The sequence below is a fragment of the Acinonyx jubatus genome, chromosome D2, assembly GCF_027475565.1.
Source record: "Acinonyx jubatus isolate Ajub_Pintada_27869175 chromosome D2, VMU_Ajub_asm_v1.0, whole genome shotgun sequence".
Taxonomy (NCBI): Eukaryota; Metazoa; Chordata; class Mammalia; order Carnivora; family Felidae; genus Acinonyx; species Acinonyx jubatus.
In genome coordinates, this window is record NC_069393.1 from 54,223,363 (window position 1) to 54,245,512 (window position 22,150).

General features: G+C 43.7%; 1 protein-coding gene across 1 annotated transcript in view; it reads right to left on the minus strand.

Annotated features, from left to right (window-relative positions):
* TLL2 (tolloid like 2) overlaps positions 1 to 22,150 on the minus strand; it is a 126,969-nt gene that overhangs the window by 55,116 nt on the left and 49,703 nt on the right. Inside the window, exons 3-4 of the mRNA XM_027062732.2 lie at positions 15,754 to 15,831; positions 726 to 881 (exon numbers count right to left, since the gene is read on the minus strand). Of these exons, the coding sequence (XP_026918533.1) occupies positions 726 to 881; positions 15,754 to 15,831 (234 nt within the window). The remainder of the gene's footprint in view (positions 1 to 725; positions 882 to 15,753; positions 15,832 to 22,150) is intronic.

Consider the following 22,150-nt stretch of genomic DNA (forward strand, 5'->3'; position numbering starts at 1 on the left):
CCGGGTGGGACAGGGGGCAAGGGCTGCCTGGAGGAGGGCCTTGGAGGCCATGGTCAAGAGTTTCAGCTTCATTTGTAGTGATGGGAAGCCACTGGCTGACATACATATTTTAAAGATAATGATACCAATAGCAAATATTACTATGTGCCAGGCACTATTCTAAGTGCTTTATCTAAATTAACTCATTTAATTCTCAAAACAACCCTATGGATTAGAAAATATTATCATCCCCATTTGCATAAGAGGGGACTGAGGCATGGAGGGGTTAAGTAACTTGCCCCAGGGTGTACTGTTGGCAGGTGCCACAGCCCAGCCAGGGTTGGCCACTCTGGTTACCGTGCGGAGTGCTGCAGGGGTGGGGGGTGGTCCCGACTTCTCATCCAGGCAGAACACAGGTAAGCCTTCCTGTGCAGCCGCTCACAGCTTCCTTCTGTCTGGAGGGCTTTGCTCACATACCCATTGTGCAACCTCTGCCTATATTTCAAGGCCAGGGCCCTATGTCATGCCCTGCACGAAGCCTTGGGGACTAGGTGATCACCTTTGAAGACACAGCCCTACCAGAGAGTGCAGCTTCCCCAGGCTTAGTGCACAATGGAGCATCAGCAGGTAGGACTGCTATGGTCCCAGCGTCTGCTCCATTCCACCTGGACTCTTCCTGGGAGGACACCGTCAAGCTAGGGAGACAGCACCCAGCCTCAAAGGAGGCCTCATCTGGGACCACTGACCAGTGAAGTTCCCTCCGATGACGTAGGGGATGACCCCTCCAGGCCATATCCTCTCTGCCCTCGAGGTTGTGGCTCTTCGGACACGCGGAGAAAAGGTCTCAGCTCTGGCATTCGAGGTTCCGGGGCTCTGCAGAAGCATAGCATTTTCCTGGCCATCTGCAAGAGAGGCATGCTGCCATTTACTTTGCCTTGAATTCCTTCTGTACATTATGGTTAAGACTGTATTATTCATGAATCCATAAAAAGGGGGGTGTGAAGAACCTGTGTTCTACAGGGGGTATTTGGTCTGTTGAGGGTTTTGAACCCCTGGGTGTTAGTAAGGGTGCCAGGCCTCTGAGGGAAGCAGGTCTGGCTTGTTGGAAGCCTTGAACAGGCCCTGTGGGGCAAAGGGCAGCCAGAGACCCTCAGACTCAAGCTGCCCGGACAAGGCATCCTTTGGGAAGGAGCCGAGTTAGGGGTGTGCTCTCTTCTTAGCACTGGGAACACCCGAGGAAACTATTGAACCAGTCCCCTGCCCTGATGAAATACCCATCAGTGTTGTAAAGTTTGAAAACGATTTGGCCAGTCTGACAAACAGAGTGAACCAGTCGGTGATGCTGGGAAGATAAACTCTTTGCAAGATAACCCCCTGGAAAAAGCTGAGCCTCAGAAAATCCCCAACTCCTCCCAGTCTCTTGGCACAGCTGGACCTTTCAGAGAGAAACGTGCAGAAGAAATGAAGGCTCTGTTAAGGTCCTGAGTCCAAGGTGTGGCTCCCGGAAATAGCAGAGAGAGACAGGTGGGATAAAATCGCTCAAACCTATGGCAACCAAAGAGCTGACTCCACATTCATTTTCTTGGTCATTCCGACAATGTAAGATTTTGTTTTCAGGCTGCTTGCTCAGATTCCCTCACGATTCTCACTTGGAGCATTTGCTCTCTAGTTTCTGCATCGTTTCCCTAAAAATCAGCTTTTGATTTTGTTGGTCCCTTTCATTTTTTTATTATTTCATTAATTTTACGTATGTTATTACTTCCTTCCATTTTCACTTATTTTATTCTGATGTTTCCTTTCTATCTTCTTCTCTTTTTTAAAAACTGGAGATATCATTCACACACCCTAATAGACACTCTTTGAAGGTATACGACTTGGTGGTTTTTTGTACATTCACAAAGTCGTGCAACCATCACCACTGCAGAACTCTACACTTTCACCGCCGCAAAAAGAAACCTACTAGCAGTCACTCCCCATTCCTACCCTCCCCCCAACACCCCGCCCGCCCAGTCCTTGGCAACCAGTAAATCCACTTTTTGTTTCTATGGATTTGCCTATTCTAGACATTGTACATAAATGGAATCATGCAGCATGTGGCATTTTGTGTCTGGCCTTCTTTCACTTAATAGGTTTTCAGGGTTCATCCGTGTTGTGGCATCGATCAGTCCCGCGTTGTAACTTATGGCTGAATAATATTCTATTGAGTGGATATACCACATGTGTTTATCCGTTTCTCGGCGGATGGGCATTTGGGTTGTTTCCACTTTTTGGCTATCGCGAATGATGCTATTATGCCCATTAACGTACACGTTTTTGTGTGGAAGTATGTTTTCAGTTCTTTTGGGTATATGCGAAACACTGGAATTGTTGGGTCACACAGTAACTTTATATTTAACCCTTCGAAGAACTACCAGACTGCTTCCCCTCAGCAACATACCAGGGTTCCAGTGTTTCCACATACTTGTCAACATTTGCTATTGTCAAGCTTGCTGATTTTAGCCATCCTAACGGGTGTGGTGTGGCGTCTCATTATGGCTTTGATGTGCATTTCCCTAATGACTAATGATGCCGAACAGCTCTTCATGTTCTTATCACTCATTTGCATATCTCCTTTGAAGAAATGTCTTTTCAAATCCTGTGTCTATGTCTTAATTGGATTGTCTTTTTACTGTGTTATAATTATTCTTTATATATTCTGGATACCAGACCCTCATCAGACATAGGATTGATAAATATTTTCTGTAGGTTGTCTTTTCACTTTTACAATAGTGTCCTTTGAAGCATGAAAGTTTTAAATTTTGATGAAGTCCTAGTTATCCATATTTTTTCTTTTGTTTCTTATGCTTTTTGGGCCATATCTGAGAAATTACAGCCTAATCTAACCTCACTAAGATTCATATCTATGTTATATCTATTTACACCTACAGTTCTATAGTTTTGGTGCTTATATTTAAGTCTTTAATTATTTTGAGTTAATTTTTGTATATGGTCTGGGGTAAGGGTCCAATTTTATTCTTCTGCGTGTGGATATCCAGTTTTTCTAGCACCATTTGTTGAAAAAATTAGTTTTTCCCCTACAGAACTGTCTTGGCACTCTCCTAACAAATCAGTTGATCATCCTTTTCTGGCTTCTTTGGGTGAGTGTTTGGCACATAATTTTCAATCCTTCTTACATTCTAATACTAACATTTTAAGGCTAAAATTTCTCTGAGTTCCCCTTTACCTGAATTCTATCATTTGACATGCACATTTCAATATCAGACATTGATATATTCTATTAGCTCCATTTAGACTTTCTTCTTTGATCTTTGACTTATTTAGAAGTGTGACTTTTAACTTCTAAACATCTGTTTCTCTGTGGGTGTTATTAATCTCTAACATTACTTTGTGTTCTAAGAACCCATTCTCCAAGGCAGGGGCGGGGGTGGGCAGCAAACTTTTTTCCGTAAAAGGCCAACAGTAAATATTTTAAGTTTTGTGGTTAATATATTCTCTGTTGCAACTATCCAGTTATGCCACTGTAGTGTGAAAGCAGCCATAGACAATATGTAAATGAATGAGTATGGCTCTGTTCCAATAACAGTTTATTTGCAAAAACAGATGGCAGGCTGGATTTGGCCTCCTGGCCATAGATGACTAGTCCATGCTCCAAGGTATCAATTCTTTGGTAGTTTGAATCTTCCTTTGTAGCCCAGTATGTGATTGATTTTTATAAATGTTCCATATGTCCTTGGGATAATGCGCATCAGTTTCCATAATTGATAGTTAAGGGGTGCTACATATGTTGTTCACACATTCTATTTACAAATATTTTGGCTCCTCGGTGTATCAGTTACCAAGAAAAGTGCTTTAAGCATCCCTGACAACTAAGATTGTGAATTGTCATTTTCTCTTTTATTCTTAACTTCTGCTTTATATTGTTCAAGGCTACGCTTTTTAATACAAGTAAAATATTGTTAAAGGCTCCTAGTGAATTATTTATTTCATCATCAATGACCCTCTTTATCTGTAATAATGTTCATCCATAATAAAGATTCTTTTGGCCGATATTGATATTACTGTATCAGTTTTATTTTGATTAGTGTTTGCCTCATATAGCTTTTCTCCACTCATTTATTTTTGATCTGTGTAATTAAGCTTTTTTTTTAAATGAGTCATTCAACAGGCATTATTCTGTGAATAAATTACATTTCCCACAACAAACAATAAAAGAAATTTTGCAATGGTCATAATGCTGAGGTTCAATTTTTTTATTGTATATGAAATAGTTTTTATAAATTGAAACTTTTATTGAGATACTTGTAGATTCACATGCAGTTATAAGAAATAATAGAGACAGATTTTGTATATCCTGTGTAACACCATTTCCACTAGTAGCAACATTTTATGAAACTACAGTACAATATCACAACTCGGATATGGACATTAATGTAATCCACTGATCTCAGTCTGATTTCTCCAGCATCACATATAGTTGTGTGTGTGTGTGTGTGTGTGTGTGTGTGTGTGTGTAGTTGTACGGAATTTATCACATGTATAGGTTTGTGTATCCATCAAGATACTAAACAGCTGCATTACCCTAAGGATCCCTCATGTTGACATTGCATAATCATATTTCCCTGCCCCTGTCCTATCATCCATCCCTAAACTCTCAACTCTAATCTGTTCCCCATTTAGAAAATCTTGTCATTTGAAGGATATTATATAAGTGGAATTTTACGGTACATAACTTTGGGAATTGGCTTTTCTCACTCAGCATAATTCTCTGGAGATTCATCTGAGTTGTTTTATGTATCAATAGTTTCCTTTTATTGCTGAGTAGTAGTCCATGGTATGCATGCACCACAGTTTGTTTAACCATGCACCTGGTAAAAAGCATCTGGGTGATTTCTTGACATTACAAATAAAGCCATTATGAACATTCATATACAAGTGTTTGTGTGAAGATAAGTTTTTATTTCTCTGAGATAAATACCTAAGAGAGGAATTGTTGGGTTATATGGTGTGTGAGTTGATTTCTGGGTTCTCTATGTTGTTCCATTGATCTTGGTGTTTATCCCTCTGCTAATATGACATTGTCTTGCTTAGTGTAGATATACAGTAAGCCTTAGTATCTGGTAGAGTGATTACTCCCATTTTTAGGCTTCTTTTCCATGATTGTTCTAGTTATGTTTTCATATAAATTTTATGTCTGCCCATATAGATTTTAGAACAAGTTTGTCTATGTCTAAAAAAACCAAAAACCAACCCAAACCAACAAACAAAAACAAAAACCATGCTGGGATTTTGATAGGAATTACATTAAACCTGTAGATCAATTTGGAGATAATTGGCATCTTTACCATATTCAGTCTTCCAACCCATGGACATAGTATGTCTCTCCATTTATGTAGGTCTTTCTTGATTTCTTTCATCAGCCTTGTGTAATTTTAGTACACAATCATTGTACATGTTTTTTGAAAGTGTATATCTAGGATGGAGTGTCTGGGTGGCTCGGTCAGTTAAGCATCTGACTCTTAATTTTGGCTCAGGTCATGGTCTCACGGTTTCGTGAGTTTGAGCCCCATGTCAGACTCTGTGCTGGCAGCACGAAGCTTGGTTGGGATTCTCTCTCTCCCTCCTTCTCTCTCTGCCTCTCCCCCACTCACACTGTCTCTGTCTTTCTCAAGGTAAATAAATAAAACTTTTAAAAAGTATATATCTAGGTATTTCATTTTCTTTGAGTGCTTACAAATGGTATTGTGTTTTAAATTTTGATTTCTGCATGATTATTCTTAGTATATAGAAATGTAGGGGCACCTGGGTGGGTCAGTCAGTTAAGTGTCCGACTTCAGCTCAGGTCATGATCTCACTGCTTGTGAATAGGAGCCCCGCATTGAGCTTTGTGCCGACAGCTCAGAGCCTGGAGCCTGCTTTAGATTTGTGTCTCTGTCTCTCTATGCCCCTCTCCCACTTGCTCGCTCGCGCGTGCGCATGCTCTCTCTAAAAAAAAAAAAAAATAAACATTAAAAAATGTAAGCAATTTGGGGGTTTTGGCCTTGTATCTGCCATCTTGCTAAATTTGCTTATTAGTTCTAGGATTTGTTTTTGTTTTTTGTTTTTTGTTTTTAGATTCTTTCGGATCTTCTATACGCACAAACGAGTCATTTGGAAATAGAAAGTTTTATTTCTTCCTTTCCAATTTTCATGCCTTTAATTATTTTTCTTGCCTCACTGCAGTGTCTATAACTTCCAGAACTATGTTGAATAAGAGCATGAAAGCAGACATCCTTGCCTTGTTCCTGGTTTTAGAGGAAGTATTTAGTCTTTTACTTTAAGTAAGATATAAGCTGTAAGGTTTTGGCAGATGCTTTTTATCAAGTTAATTTCTCTCTATTCCTAACTTGCTGTGTTTTTATTGTAAATGTCAGATTTTGTTAAGTGCTTTTTCTGTATTCGTTGATATGATTATGGGATTTTTCTTTTTTAGCTTGTTGATATGGTAAGGTTACATTGGTTGATTTTCAAATATTGAACCTTGCATGCCTGGATTAATTTCATTTGATTATGGTGTATAATTATTTTTTATACATTGATGGTTTTGATTTGTTAATATTTTGTTGAGGATTTTTGCATATAAGTGTAATTAGATTTTAGTTATGTCTGTTATAAACATCAAATAGCTACATTTTTTTTCTTATTGCTCAATCTAAGAATCTCTCTTTTAACAGGTGAATTAGACTTATTTTATAACTGATATACCTGGGCTGATTTCCTTCTCTCTGTGTATGGTCACTATCTGCTATCTTTTTCTTTGCTTCTTTTTATTTCTCCTTTATTGCTTTCTATAGGATTAAGATATTTTTCTATATTTACTTTTTATTTCCATTGTCTCCTTTCTATTTTAGTATTGACTTTGATTTTTAACATTCATACTGGACTTAACAAAGTACAAAGAATTAGTGAACTATAAGATAGATCTGAAGAAATCAGAATCTCCATTCTCATTCTGAGACTACAAGGATCTTAAAGTATTTTAATTTGTAAACAGAACTTCCAATTTTTCATATTATTGTCTACTTGCTTTTAAGGCCCCAAATTAGTCACTATTACCAGTGATATGTTTGTTTGCAATGCAGATTTATATCTGCCTTCATATACACCATTTCTGTGCTTACTGCTACTTCTCACATCTCAAATCTTCCTCGTGGAAATGCATCTTTTATTATTCTCTCATGATGATCATACACTCTCTCAGTTTATTTTATCTTCACTCTATTTCATCTTCACTCAATTTATTTTATCTGCACCCTGGAAACTAAGTTTAGCTGGGAAAGTACAGAATTCTAAGCTGCGAGATATTTTTCTTTCAGCACTTCAAAGATAGTATTCCAATGTCTTTTGGTCTTTATTGTTACCAACAGAAGGTATCCTTATAGTTTAATGGTCATTCTGTCACCTGTCATTGTGCCTTAGGTAATCACAGGCAGCAATGTGGCAAGTGGAAGTTTGCTATTCATTTCCCATAGTGTCTTCAGTAAGTCTCTTAATTTTCTTCTGCTGCCAACTCTCCTTTGGAGAATGGGCAGAAATAATTCTCTATTTGGGACCAACACTAAGACATACCTATCTAGTAGCTTCCTAATCTGCCTGTTTTTCCCCCCTCCCTACTATAGTTTCAAATTCTTCTGTTGGTTCTTTAGACACGTTACATATACTTATTTAATCTCCTTCAGACTGTTCTATTATTTCTGTATCATTGGGTACTAATTCACCAATTTATTATCTCTGCTGATTCTCCTTCATAGATTAACTCTTTGTGTATCTAATGTTTTTATTTAAAGTTCACTTTTAGGGGAGATCATTTCTATCTGAAGGAGCCCTCGATGCCATCAACTATGAATGTGACCCTATTTTTCATTTTTTCAGGGCTGTTGGGATTCTAGGTTCCTAGATCAATTTTTAAGTTAATTTCTAAGTTTAGGGTTTCCATATTTAGGAAATGTAATTTGAGAACTTATACCTGTAGAGGGAACAGGCTTTCGGATTCAGTTGCTCATAGCAGATTTTTTTTTTCTTTTTTTTTAGCCACACTTAGAGTCTAGGAAAGATAGCAAGATTTCTTGCCACTCCTCTTAGCCACTGGGCAGAGCTTTTCTATTCTCTCTTTTTTAGTGAATATGAAGCCCTTTGACAGTGCTCATTTTATGCAAGATCTTAGTATTCACTTTCTGCTTCACATGGGACCAAGCCCACATCTCCTTTATTTATAGGCCCCTTGTTCCCCAAATCCTAGCCCAGTTTGAATGTCCTCTGCAAAGTCTTACCACCATCTGAGGCTTAATTTTATGGGTTTGTGTTCCCTATTTCTTCTGATCATGGAAATTTCCCTTTCTATCCTTTGATCTTAACCGTGTATCTTTTATTCAGGAGGGTAGAAAGGTTCCATACTATTTTTAGCAGTTCTGTATTTGTATAGGGGTTCCTGCTAATTCAGTTAGTCATATAAACAAGAAGGTTGGCATATAATACATTTTTAAACCTAAAAATAATTGTTTTACTGGTAGAATTTCTAGATCAGAAGTCATACACTTGCAGCTCTTGGGATAAACCCATCCCGCAGATGTGCTTTGCTTGGCTTGGACACTCTTGGCCCACACTGTTTTTTGTTTTTTTTGTTTAATATCACTTCAGAAGCCAACTTTTAAAAATCAAGGGATTTCACATAAGAATACAGATTTTCATGAAAAACAGAAGGATGTGGCAACACTGGATCCATGTCCCCTCATTTATAACCCACTCGAGTTCTGCAGTACCTGCTTACCATAGCCAAGACATGTTTTCCTGGTTGTCAGAACCTCTCCCCACCTTTCTTTGGTCCCATCTAGCCCACTTCACCCATTGACATTACCTGCGAGGCCTCTGCAGATACTCTAGTTGGCTATCCCAACCCTCGACTACAAGTCGCAGCTAAGTGCCTTCAAATTGAGTTGCCCCCACAGGCAGGAACTGTGGCTGGCTTGTTCACCACTCTATTCACACCCAGCACAGTGCCTGGTTGGTGGTAAACAGTCAGGTGCTTTTGTGTTTTGAGTGAATGAATTGGATGAGTTATTCTAAAAATAAACAGCCCTACAGTCCAAACAATTCTGCGGCGGAAACCCCTCCAAAATGTCGGCAGCCCTAACGCCCTTAACGTTTAAATCCTGAGAGTCATCGCGTCTTAAGTAATCACAGGCAGCGATGTAGCAAGTGGAAGTTTGTTATTCATTTCCCGTAGGGTTTTCAACAAGTCTCTTAATTTTCTTCTGCCGCCAAGTATCCTTTGCAGAATGGGCAGAAATAGCTCTCTATTTGAGGGACCAGCACTACGACATCCCATGTTTCTCAGACAAGCTGTGCTATATATACATGTGACCTCGTATTACTAGGGCCGGTATGCAGCCGAGTCAGCATGGGAAAATCTTAAGTGCACCTGGAAAGAGACTGGGGTGTAATTTCCAGAGATGGGTTATTGAATGACAGCTTCCCCCCCTCGGTCCAGTGAGAAATTTAATTTGCCGAGGACTCAACACAGGAAGCATTTGCCGATTAAAAATATGTCTAAACAGATGTTCTGCTTAGCCTGGAAGAAGGATCTTAATGCAACTGTCATTATTGGATTTTCTTGGATTACTACTATCTGGAATTGGAGTCCACATAGAAGGATGTAGTTATTTATTATGGCCAAGAGTCCTACATTTGAAGAGAAGCTTAGGGGCATCTGAAAGGATTTAACACACTGGGGGTTGGGGTGGGCTGGGGGATAAAATCCATTTAAATTATCTGGCTCTGGGAGTGGACCCTATTCTCTCTGAAAAAGCACAGCGGCCACAGCCATTCAATGTTCCATCTCCAGAAGAAGGCACAGGTGTGCCATAAACAGAACCAGGCCTGACCCAGCCTTCTCAAGAGAGGAACTAGGAATTTTCGATTTTTTAACTGGTCACCCCCACAATGGACGCAACCATCCCGACCGCCAAGCCATCTGCATAACCCCCACCCCAGGGTGATGGGCAAATTCATACCTTGCCTGGGAACCTTGGAAGACTAAAGAGTAGCCCCTCGGTGAAAGCAGAGACTGGATTATTCTGCATGATGGTTTTCAAACCTGGCTGCACGTGTGAATCAACTGGGAAGCTTTTTAAAAGTTCTGGTGTCTGCCCCCTGCCCTGAGGTGGCAACTCGGTCCAACTACAGTGGAGTCCAGGCATGTGAGAGTTTAAAGCTCTTAGGTAGTTCAAAAGTACAGGGACGTTTGAGAACCACTGATACAGCCCAAAAGTTGAGAGCAGGGGGTTTTAAGTTGGGAGACTTAGGCTCAAGATAAATGCTGCCATTTGCTACTTGTGTGGCCTTGGTAAGCCACTCTTCCTTCCTTCTGAGTCTTGTTTCCTGCTGCATGGTGGTGTTGTGGGCATTGAACCAGGTAATGAATGTCAAATGCCTGCAGTCGTAAAGGCTCAATGCGAGCTTCAGTAATCACTGTCAAGGTCTGCATTCGGGGACAGGCTAGAGAGAATGCCTACAGTTAGGTTCAGTGGTTACACCCAGATATACTGACATTAGTGACATTCAGGGGTCTGGGAGCTGAGTGGTGCTTTGCACCCAAGTTTGTGGTCTCCAGTGCAAACAAGATTCCATTATTATTTCCTGCAACACAAAGCCCTTAGGAACCGTTACTGAAAGTGAAAGGTTCATTCTCTTTTATGAATATGGTTCTGGAAATCAGGCTCTATCAAAACAGTCACAGCTTCATTGGAGTAGCAGTTACACACTCCATTTCATTAATCCTATTAGCAGCCCCAAAATACATGCTGAGCTCTCATCGCCAGGGGAGGGAGACTCCCTGGACCAAACGGTCTGCCAGGGGGATGCTGAGTGAGCAATTCTCTGAGCCCCCCAGCCCTCCCCAGAGCTGGGAGCACAAATCCCTGCCGTCAGGGCTGAGGGGAGCCACATAATGCCAGGAAATAAACCTGCTGCTGAAGCCAGGGGGGCCGGGGCAGGGGGGCTTCCTCAGATCCTTTCTCCTGCTTGTGCGGTCTCTTTTTCTGGGGGTGGTAGGAGGGGGCAGGCTGTGATTAAAGGGGAATCTGAGATTGACACAACTTATCTTCAATTCAAACAAAAACAAGGGGCACCCCAGGCTGGCGCCTGACAGTGCCCTGGAAAGATGGAGCTAACGGAGGGAAAGCTGGGGGGGACGGGCTAGAATAGCCTGCCTTCAGCTCACCTTTGAGGGTGACGAGGGTCTCTTTCCTCATCAGGCTTGCCCTGGATGCTTAAAGACCTGCCCATCTGCTGCTGCAATACAGAGTGGAGAAACTGGCCTAGCCTTGACATTATCCACTTCCAAAAGCCCAGGGTCATTGGAGGGTTTGTGGACTATGGATTTAGCCTATTTTAGGGGTATGAGGAGGGGTGGCTGGGGAGTATTGTCACTGTGCGCCTTAAAAACCCCAAGAAGATTTCTTGTGCAGTGTGGGTACCATGCACAGGCCAACCTACCAGAAACAGAATTTTAACAAACTGCAACAGCCTTATTCTTTCCGGTCTCCTTTAATTGTATTTCTGTGCAGCTGTTGAACAGCTGTGGAATCCCAGTCCAGAGGTGGATGATATACTTTAATGCTGGATATTATTATTCTTGGAGGTGGAGGTAGGGAGGAAAAAGTAGACGAGCTACATTCAGTGAGCACCTCTTAAATTCCAGAACCTGGCTGTGCACTTTGCATAAATATTACCTCTAATTCTCCCCAAATGTCGTATGTGGAGTTCGAATACTCATCTGAGGTCCTAGATACTCAGTGGCTAAGCTGGGATGCAAACCCAAGTGTGTCTGACTGTTGAAGTTTATTTGGTTGGGTCATTTTACACCAACAAACTAGTAAATACTAAGAGCCCTGACAATGACTGTTGCTGGTGGGCAGGTAAGATGCAGCGAGAGAAGGTAGGAGCTGGTCTCTGAATATGGCCACAGCTCTCATTCCTGTGAGCTCATGCTGTTTTTCACATTGCGGGGTGGAATCTATTTTCTTCTCCTTGAAGCTGGTTAGGCTTGTGTCAACCAATAGAATGTGGCAGAAGTGGCATTCTGGGTACTCTGAGTTCAGGCCTTAAGTGGACTGGCGGCTTCTGCTTCTTCCCCCTGGGAAGCCAGCCGCCATACTGTAAGAAAAATCTCAGGTTAGACAACTAAACGAAAGTCCATGTGGAGAGAAGAGCCACGTGGAGGCACATGTGACTATAGCTTTTTTGGACCTTCCATCCGGGCCCAGCCCAGCTGCTAGAGGAATGCAGTTGGGTGAGTGACCCAGCTGATGTCAGCTAAGGAAACATCCCACTGAGCCCAGTCAACCCACAGAATCGCGAAAGATAGCAAACCACTGTTTGAAGTCACAAAGTTTGGGCGTGGTTTTATGCAACGATAAATCACTACGGAAGGAAAAATTAGGTGTGGCGTCTATGTTACTGCAGGGATAGCGAACCCCTCGAGTTGCATCCTCACACCCTGCGCTCAATTGTTAGCGCTAAGTGCTGGGTTTCTGTGGCCAAAATGAAGTGCCACTAAGATTACCAGATGTCTGGAGAGTCTGAGAAAGCACAAGTCAAAATACTTAGAAAAAGCAAAGCAGGAAACCACAGATTTTTAAAGGGAGCCCCGCACATGGTCCCAGAAGTAAATATCCTGAGGGATACAGAAACAAATGCACATTTGTCACGTGGTCGGGGGGGGGGGGCAGCTAATAAATCTGCCTTTCTCTAAAGGAGGCCAGACTGAAAAGAGGGGGATCAGCAACCCAACAGCAAAGTGAGCAGAAGACAGGCAGGAAGAGGCAAATCACAGAAGTGCGCCCCCAAATCACTGGCAAAGTCAGGAAGAAATGTTGAAAGTCACCAGCAGTCAAGGAAATAAAAATTAAGTAATAATAAACCACTGTTTACATTATTAAACACACTGCTAGTACCTGGTGCTAGAGAGGATACAGTGAAAAAGGCACACTCCCAAGTTGCTATGGAAACGTGAATGGTTTTACCTTTTGAAATGCGTTCTAGCAACACCTGTTAAAAACAAGAGTGTGAGGATGTGTGTTAGGAATGTCAGTGCAATGCAGCATTGCTCACTAAGGCAAAAACTTCGAATGAAGTGAATGTTAATTGACAAGGGAATGACTGGATCAATTACAGTCCATCCATATCAGGAATATTTTGCAAAATATTCAAAAGAATAAAGTTATCACAAATGCATTAGAGGAGTTTCTCATGAGGTGTTGCTGAGAAAAGCATGATTCATAAAAAGCATGTATCAAATATGATCCCACTTTTTAAAGCGATGAAGCTTGTATTTGAATATATGTTTATATCTCTACCTAAGTGTATATATGAATACATGTGTGTGGGGAAAAAAGTATGGAAGGATGCATACAACGTCATCAAGCTTGCATGACAGAGAAAAGGGTAGGGGGCGGTATGTGAAAAAAAAGAAGTGAAGGAGGTAGCCAAATTAAAAGGAAAAGAATTTTTTTTCTTTACAGTTTTTAATGTTTATTTAGTTTTGAGAGACAGAGCATGAGCATGAGCATGGGAGGGGCAAAGAGAGAGGGAGACAGAATCCAAAGCAGGCTCCAGGCCCTGAGCTGTCAGCACAGAGCTCTACGCAGGGCTTAGACACACAAACTGTGAGTTCATAACCTAAGCTGAAGTCGGACGCTGAACTGAATGAGCCACCCAGGTCCCCCAAAGGGAAAAGAATGTTTTTAAAATTTCTTTTTAATGTTTATTTATTTTTGAGAGAGAGAGAGAGAGAGATACACACAGAGTGTAAGCAGGGGAGGGGCAGAGAGAGAGGGAGACACAGAATCCGAAGCAGGTTCCAGGCTCTGAGCTGTCAGCACAGAGCCGGACGTGGGGCTTGAACTCACGAACCTCGAGATCATGACCTGAGCCAAAGTCAGATGCTTAACCCACTGAGCCACTCAGGTGCCCCAGGGAAAAAGAATTTTTAAAAACATTTAAAAAAGGATATGATAGGGTCGCCTGGGTGGCTCAATCAGTTAAGCATCCGACTTCAGCTCGGGTCATGATCTCACAATTTGTGAGTTCAACCCCGAGTCTGGCTCTGTGCTGAGAGCTCAGAGCCTGGAGATTGTTTTGGATTCTGCATCTCCCTTTCTCTGTGCTCCTCCCCTGCTCACGCTCTGTCTCTCTCTCCTACAAAAATAAATAAACATTCAAAAAAATTTTTTTTAACTTTAAAAAAAGATATGATAAGTGTGCCTGGTGGCTCAGTCAGTTAAGCCTCCAACTTTGGCTCAGGTCATGATCTTGCAGCTTGTGAGTTCGAGCCCCACGTCGGGCTCTGTGCTGACAAGTCAGAGCCTGGAGCCTGCTTCCAATTCTGTGTCTCTGTCTCTCTCTGCCCCTCTCCCACTCACGCTTTGTCTCTCTCTCAATCTCTCCCTCAAAAATAAATAAATGTTAAAAAACTTTTTTTAACTTTAAATAAGGATATGATAGGGGTGCCTGGGTGGTTCAGTTGGTTAAGACTCCAACTCTTAATTTCGGCTCAGGTCATCATTTCACAGTTTTGTGGGATCGATCCCCACATTGGGCTCTGTGCTGACAGCCAGTGGAGCCTGCTTGGGATCTCCCTCTCTCTGCCCTTCCCGTGCTCGTGCTCTCTCTGTCCCTCTTAAAATAAATAAATAAAATAAAATAAATTATTCCTTTTGACTGGCCAGTGGTGCAATGGATAACGCATTCGACTACGGATCAGAAGATTCTAAAAATCATTCCTTTTGATACTGTGTGTCAACTATGCTTCAATAAAAAATTATTCCTTTTGCTCCGTGTTCATTTTAGGCAGAAGAAACGCCATTGCCAGCAGTGAGCCCTCACTCCTGTAGGCTGCAGGCCAGCCCAAAGCCCAGCAGCCTCTCTCCTCCAGCACAGCTTCCGAACGGGAAAAACTCCCCCAAACTGAGACGCTTCTAGTGAGACACCCCCACCCATAATCTCCAGGCTAGAATCTCTAGAACCAGGAAAGCACACTCCTGTGAGCATTAGTGTGCAGATAGACAGAAGCAGCACTATCGAGGCAGGAACCTGGCAGGTGGCCCTGGCCACAGACAACCCCACCTGCCCCCTCCCCCAGCAGTGCACACACAAGGTCTCTAGTCTACACCCTCCTCCCGAGCCCCTGCCCCAGCTTTATCTTCCCACCTTGCCTCCCATGCCCACTTGTTCCCTCAGATACCCAGTTCCCAAAGCCTCACGATCTCTCCTGTCAGCCCTTGGGGGCAGCAACTTACAAGCCAGGCACCAATGAGAAAGGTCAAACCCAGAAGGCAGAGTTTAACTGAAGACCATACAGTCCCTGAGCAACCAAACACCACCCTTCTACGGCTTTCTCCGGCAGCCAGTCCATCCTCAGTAAGAGGACACACTCCCTCAGGGCCACAGACCTCGGTGCTTCTAGTCTACTGTGATAGGAAGTAAAAAGTGGAATAAGACGTTTCCAAAGCCAAGGGCAGGGGGTAAGGGACAAAAGAGGAGTGACTGCTTAGTAGGTGTGGGGTCTCCTTTGGGATGATAAAAATGTTCTGGAACAAGACAGAGGGATGGTTGCACAACATCGTGAAGGTACTTTATACCACTAAGTTGTACACATTAAAATGGAAATTTTATATTCTACGAAATTTACCCCAGCTGAAAAAAACAAGGATGCAGAGGCCTGGTGGGGCCTCATATTACCCTTTCTGGCTTCCTCGCTGCTGGTATTCATGGCTGTAGCATTCTGCCAGCTCTCGAAAGGCTGCTCCTCGAGCCCACCTAAAGGAATGAGGAAGAAAAGAAGCATGAGGACACATTAGCCTTCTTTGTAGGAGCACCAAGAAATGAGGGAGCAAACCTGGTCACCTGAGGGATGACCAGAATCCCTGGCAGATCAAGAATGATTTGATAACAAGGGTTGATTGGGCCTATCACAGGCTGGGTACTATTCTAGATGTTAGGGGCAAAAAAGAACCTGCTTTTCCATAACCACGCACATGATGCACAAATTATAAACGGATTACTCTCCTTGACCAGTTCAAGGGTACTTGGAGCCAGATACACAAAGTTAACAGGCAAATCCCAGAGTCAACCTCGAAGTCAGTTTTCTCACCCTCACCTCCATCAGGAAGCCCAAATGTGTAAACAGGACACAGCCTTCTGGGGTCCCCTGGTGTGGAATGCAGGGAGAAATCATCAGTGCTGCTTTTAAATATGTGATGTGGTCAGTTACGACCTTGGCTTAAGTAAGTATTTTGGTTTTCTCTTTGGAGTGAGCCTCATTTGAAAATTGCTCTGTTGGGCGCCTGGGTGGCTCAGTTGGTTAAGTATTAGACTTCGGCTCAGGTCACGATCTCACAGTTTGTGAGTTTGACCCCGTATCGGGCTCTCTGCTGTCAGCACAGAACCCACTTCAGATCCTATGTCCCCTTCTCTCTTTGCCCCTCCTCCGCTTACACATGCATGAGTGTGTGTGTGTGCGTGCGCGCGTGCACACGTTCTCTTCCTCTCTCTCTCTCTCTCTCTCTTAAAAATAAATAAATAAATAATAAAATAAAATAAAAAGAAACTGCTCTGTTGACTTCCAGGGCGCCTGGGTGGCTCAGTTGGCTAAGCACCCGACTCTTGATTTCGGCTCAGGTCATGATCTCGTGGTTCCTGAGATTGAGCCCTGAGGTGGGCTCTACCCTGATGACTCGGAGCCTGTTTAGGATTCTTTCTCTCCCTCTCTCTGTCTGCCCCCCTCACCCTGCACTCACATGCGCGCACTCTCTCTCTCTCAACATAAAAAAAATAAACATAAAAAAAAGAAATCCCTTTTGCTAACTTCATGTATTAGACTCCGCAGACACGGCCTTGGTCAAGAACAGTGATGCTTGTATTTGTTTGTGGCCAATGCTAGTGGCCATTGGGTATAAACCTCGTTCACACCTGTCCTCACCAGAAACGTGGTCAATCAGCAAATATTATTAGACCCACAGTGAGCCGAAATTGTGTGCACCAGGCGATCGCCAGGCACCAGGTGATCCAGCAGTGGACAAGACAGACAGGTGACATGGGTGGCTGGACGATAAACACAAAGTAAGAAAACAAAAGGCCACAATCGTTGTAGGTTCAGAAAACCTGAAGGTCAAAGGCGGTATGTGGTAGGGCATGGTTGGGGCAGTTGCTCAGAAAGGGCCTTCTCTGACCACTGGAGTCAAAGAAACTGACATAGAAGTCTGGGCCAGGATCAGGAAAGAATCTGGATGGGGAATGAGCTTGCCACGTGGAGGGGCTGACAGTGGTGGGCAAGGGGGAACACAACAGAGAGGGAGGCTGGATCCACAGGGATATAGTTGCAGACAGGGAAACAGGGAGGCTGATGAACTAGATACGAGGGACTGAGAGGGGCCCCTAGTGACTCCTACATTTAGGAGTTGCGAAACTGAGTGGGCTGTGACACCAGGGAGCAGATATGAGGGCAAAGCCTATGTCCAGGAGAGACTATTATATATATGAAACCACATCAAAGCGACTACAGGACAATCTACTTGGGCAAAATTGTTTCCTGCATTTGTTTAGAAATTTGCAGCTTGCAAAGCAGTTTCCCCATATCTCCTTTGACCCTGATTAGAACCTTCTGTGGCAGAAAGGAACCCCATTTTCCAGAGGAGAAAACTGAGACACAAAATGCTTAGCCCAGGGTTGCCAGCCCATCAGGGAAGCTGGGGGCTCAGGACACAGTCTCCTGGTAGGAAACCTGATGATCTTTGCTGTGCCCCACAGCTCACAGGCTTCCAACAATGCTCGAGGTAGGGTCCCAAACACGCAATCCAATGACCTGGCCCTGAACAAGCAAGGGAGACGACCCTGTGGTCCACCGTGCAGACCGCCTCTTTCCCTCTCCTGACTATGACACCGGCAGTGGACCAGACGTGCGCTGACATTTTTGTGTGCCTTCGTCCTGTTCATTCTGCTGCCTTTCTGGCCAACTCGGAATCCACTCACACACTCCCTGCAGCTGCCGGTGCATTCGCTGCCAGCTCCCAGCCCTCTGGGTATTCTTCCAGTTGCGATATCATTTCCTCTCGAGCTAAAGGTCAGGGGAAATCCTGATGGTATGAAAATCGCTGGCCAGCACAGGAATGTGGCATGTGTGGAGTGAAGAAGAGGCTGAAGCCAAAGATCTAGGACTAGCTTAGTCTTGACTGCGTAACTGCGGATAAGACCTTGGGCGTTTGTATTCTTCATCTGTCAAATGGGCTGTTTGTTTTGAAGACCAAATGAGGTAATGGGTTGGTTTAGGCACTAACTCATTCAACAAATATTTATCCGACACCTGCTACACGCCAGATGCTGTTTCTGCTGCTCAGGATACAACACGGAACAAACTCTACCCTGACCTCATGGAAATTATATTCTGATGGAGGGTAGGGGACAAAACAAAAAACAAATAGGCAACTAAGTATTTAAGTCAGTTGCCGATAAGCACTGTGAAGAAAGTAAATGAGGGTGAGGGGAACAGTGGGCACTAGGGATAAGGGGTTGTTTCATATGAGGTAGAAAAGCAGAAGCCTGAGGAAAGTGAAGGAGAGAGTCCACAGACAATCTGGGGAAGAACATTCCAAATTGAAAAAGCAACAGGGGCAAAGGCCCTGGGGTGGGAGTGTGCTTGGCGGTAGGGAGGAGGGATGATTTGTGAGGGGCAGAGTCGCAGGCAATGAGGCCAGCGGGCAGGGGAGGGTCTGGAGGGTTAGCTCATGTGGGGGCATTTTGAGGATCTGGCTTTCATTCTGAGGGATCTAGACGACAGCCAGGGGACAGAAACGGCTTTGTAACTGCACCGACTTTGAATATGACCGGGGTTATTAGTAGTGGTCAGGAGGGGGACTCAGGGGCTGGCATTTGAAAGGAGATTCCACATAGCACTACCCCAGCATGAAGGGATGGAAAGTTTAGACATGCTTGGCTCTTGCGAAAGGGGTGGAGGGAGGCCATAAATAAATAAATAAATAAATAAATAACCTGTAAGCACAGTCTGGGTTCAAGGTTAGCTGTAGGCTGTGTTTGAGGGAACAAAAGCCAGGAGAGACTGATATTCAGCTCTGCATCAGGCAGAGGAGGGTGGGGGTCAAGGACTTCTGATCCATTGGCCTCCAGGTGCTTGGAGCTATAATAGGAGCAAAAGCTCTGGAGTTGAGGGCAGAGCGGATGCCGCCTCCCCCCGCCAGTAGATAGAGGGGGAAAGAATCAGTGTTTCCTAAGTGGCAGTTATGGAGCTGACCGTGCGCTAAGAACAGTGCTAAATGAGTTTCTTGTATTGTGTTTTGTAATTCTAGCCTCAAAAAGACACAATAACAAAAGGACCATAAACATCCCCACTTTACAGACGAGGAAACAAGGCTCCAAGAGGTGAAGTGACTTGCTTGTCTTGAGGGTACGGAGATGGTTAGCAATGGTGATAGCTGGAGGTGGGGCCAATCTGACCCCCAAACCTGTGCTTCTTCCCCTCAGCCTCAGGACCAGAAAGAACAAGTGGGATGCCTGGGAGATCCTGGGGAAGGGTCCCAAGGGACCCACAGCATTTTCCAGGAGACCTATGAGAGCTTGGAGCCCTGGGCAGTTAAGAACACAAATCCCTCCTCTGTCATCCTTACCAGCAAGAGACTAGAGAGTGTCTTTTTTTTCTCAAAAGGGCAGCAAATCTCATGCTTCCAGTACAGCTAAGCCTGGGATCCACCTGGAGATAATGTGGTTTGGCCACTCCCCCTGATGAAACCCTTCCTGAGGCTCTCCACTGCCTTTGGGATGAGTTCTAACTCCTGAAAGGATTGCCTGGCCCCTGTGACAAGGCCCTGCCTGCCTCCTCCACCTGGGACCTTGAGGCTGCTACTTTCCCCACTCCTACCCAGCCACCCCAAGCTACCTACAGCACCTTGATTTCTATTGTCTTCAGCCACACCCACGTCTTCACCCGGCCAAATCCAACTGGTGCTTCAAATGTCAGCAGGGACACTGCTTCTTCCGGGACACTGACCCACTGCTTCTCCCAAGTTTCAAGCACTCTGCTCTGTGCAGTCACAGCCTGGGCTGATTCACATCCCTTACCACAAGGTATCAGCACCTCCTGTCCATTCAGCTGATCCCTCAGTTTGGTTTCTAGTTTCTGGCATCTCAAAGAAAGGGATCTTGTCTTGTCCAACAATGAACACCCAGCACTTTGCCTGGCACATAACAGACACTCAATAAAATATGAGATGGATGGATAGATAAGTCAGGTAGGCAGTGCTTAAAAAGAGAACTCAGTCGGGGCACCTGGGTGGCTCAGTCAGTTAAGCATCCGACTTCGGCTCAGGTCTGATCTCACTGTTCATGAGTTCGAGCCCCGCATCGGGCTCTGTGCTGATCGCTCAGAGCCTGGAGCCCGCTTCAGATTCTGTCTCCCTCTCTCTCTCTGTGACCCTCTCCTGCTCACACTCTGTTTCTTTCTCTCAAAAATAAATAAACATTTAAAAAAGAAGAGAGAGAGGACTCAATCATTTCTAACGCAGCCTAACTGATGGGAAAACTTGTCTTCATCAGCTTTTATGGGGAGAGGAAAGCAGATATTCTCAGAACAATGGTTTTCAACCTTCAGTGCAATATGGGATCACCTGGGAAACTTTTTAGAAACATACTGATGGGGCGCCTGGGTGGTTCAGTCAGTTGAGCATCTGACTTCAGCTCAGGTCATGATCTTGTGGTCCGTAGGTTCGAGCCCCATGTCGGGCTCTGTGCTGAGAGCTCAGAGCCTGGAGCCTGCCTCTGATTCTGTATCTCCCACTCTCTCTGCCCCTCCTCCACTCATGCTCTGTCTCTCTCACTCTCAAAAATGAATAAATGTTAACAAAAAAAGTTTTAGGAAGAAAAATACTGATGCCTGGGTCCCACCCACCAGGGGCTTTGTTATTTAACCAGTCTGGGCCTGGGCTGGGCCTTGGGATTTTCAAAAGCTCTTCAGATGATGCTAAGGTACAGCCAAGGTTGAGAGTGACTACTCAGAGAACCTGTGAGAGGCAGTCTCATTTCATTATATTTTCTTACAACTAAATTCTTACTCCCCAAGCTTACCGGTAATGAAAGACGTGGGGCTGGAAACAGACATCAAACATTTAAAAAAGTCGCTTCTCACATCTAAATCAATGAGAAATGTTGCTCTCTTTCAGTAAAAGCTAGCAAATGAGTAAGACAGGTGTGACTGTGGTTGGAACTGCAGGCATGGGTACCACAGAACAGGGAAGAGAAATACAGCCTGACACAAAGATTGGGGACAGTGGGGGAGGGGGCATTTAGGGTGTGGGGATATATTCTTCCTTGGGTGTAATCGCAAGACAAAAAATATTTGGAAAAAAATATGTATAAATGCTCATATTTGATCTTTGGTTAATTACCTCTTTAGTGAGAGGATATGCAAAGACCTTGTAGATTTCATTAGTCACAGGGGCTTATTCAAACGTCTCCTTTGCATAAGAAACCCAGGCTTACAGCTGGTCTCTGGGAAAGAATGCCCTCCAGGCCTTGAAAAGAGAGCTACAGGCCTGTTCACGCTCTCACTGAAACACAGCAGAGGTCAACGGCCCATGATGCATGGGGCCAGGCTGAAATGTTTCTATCCAGCATTTGCAATTCAATCCCACAGTTTCCTTTATGGAACAATTCACTAAATTCAGAGTTGTTCTTTTTTCTAATTCACCATATAATTCACCTCCCAAGTTCAATTAAGAAGCAATCTGTTAGCAACTTTGGGAGCAAGCTGCTTTTCTTTGGAAAAGCCCAATTTTCTTCCGTTCCCAACAAAAAGTAGCTTAATTATATGCATCATATGAGACATTGATGTATACACAACACTCCTCCACCATAATTAATGAAATATTAACTATATACATCCAAAGACATCTAGGCAGAAAGAGATGGGCTTGTCCAAAGCCCAAGAGGACAGTCTTGTTCCATAGATCAATTATTGCTCTATTGAATATATGCTCATGCATAGTGACTATGAACTAATATTCATTAATATGCTAATTATAAACAAAGCTTTATATTAATTATTCCTTCTATCCCTCGTTTGTAGAGCCTA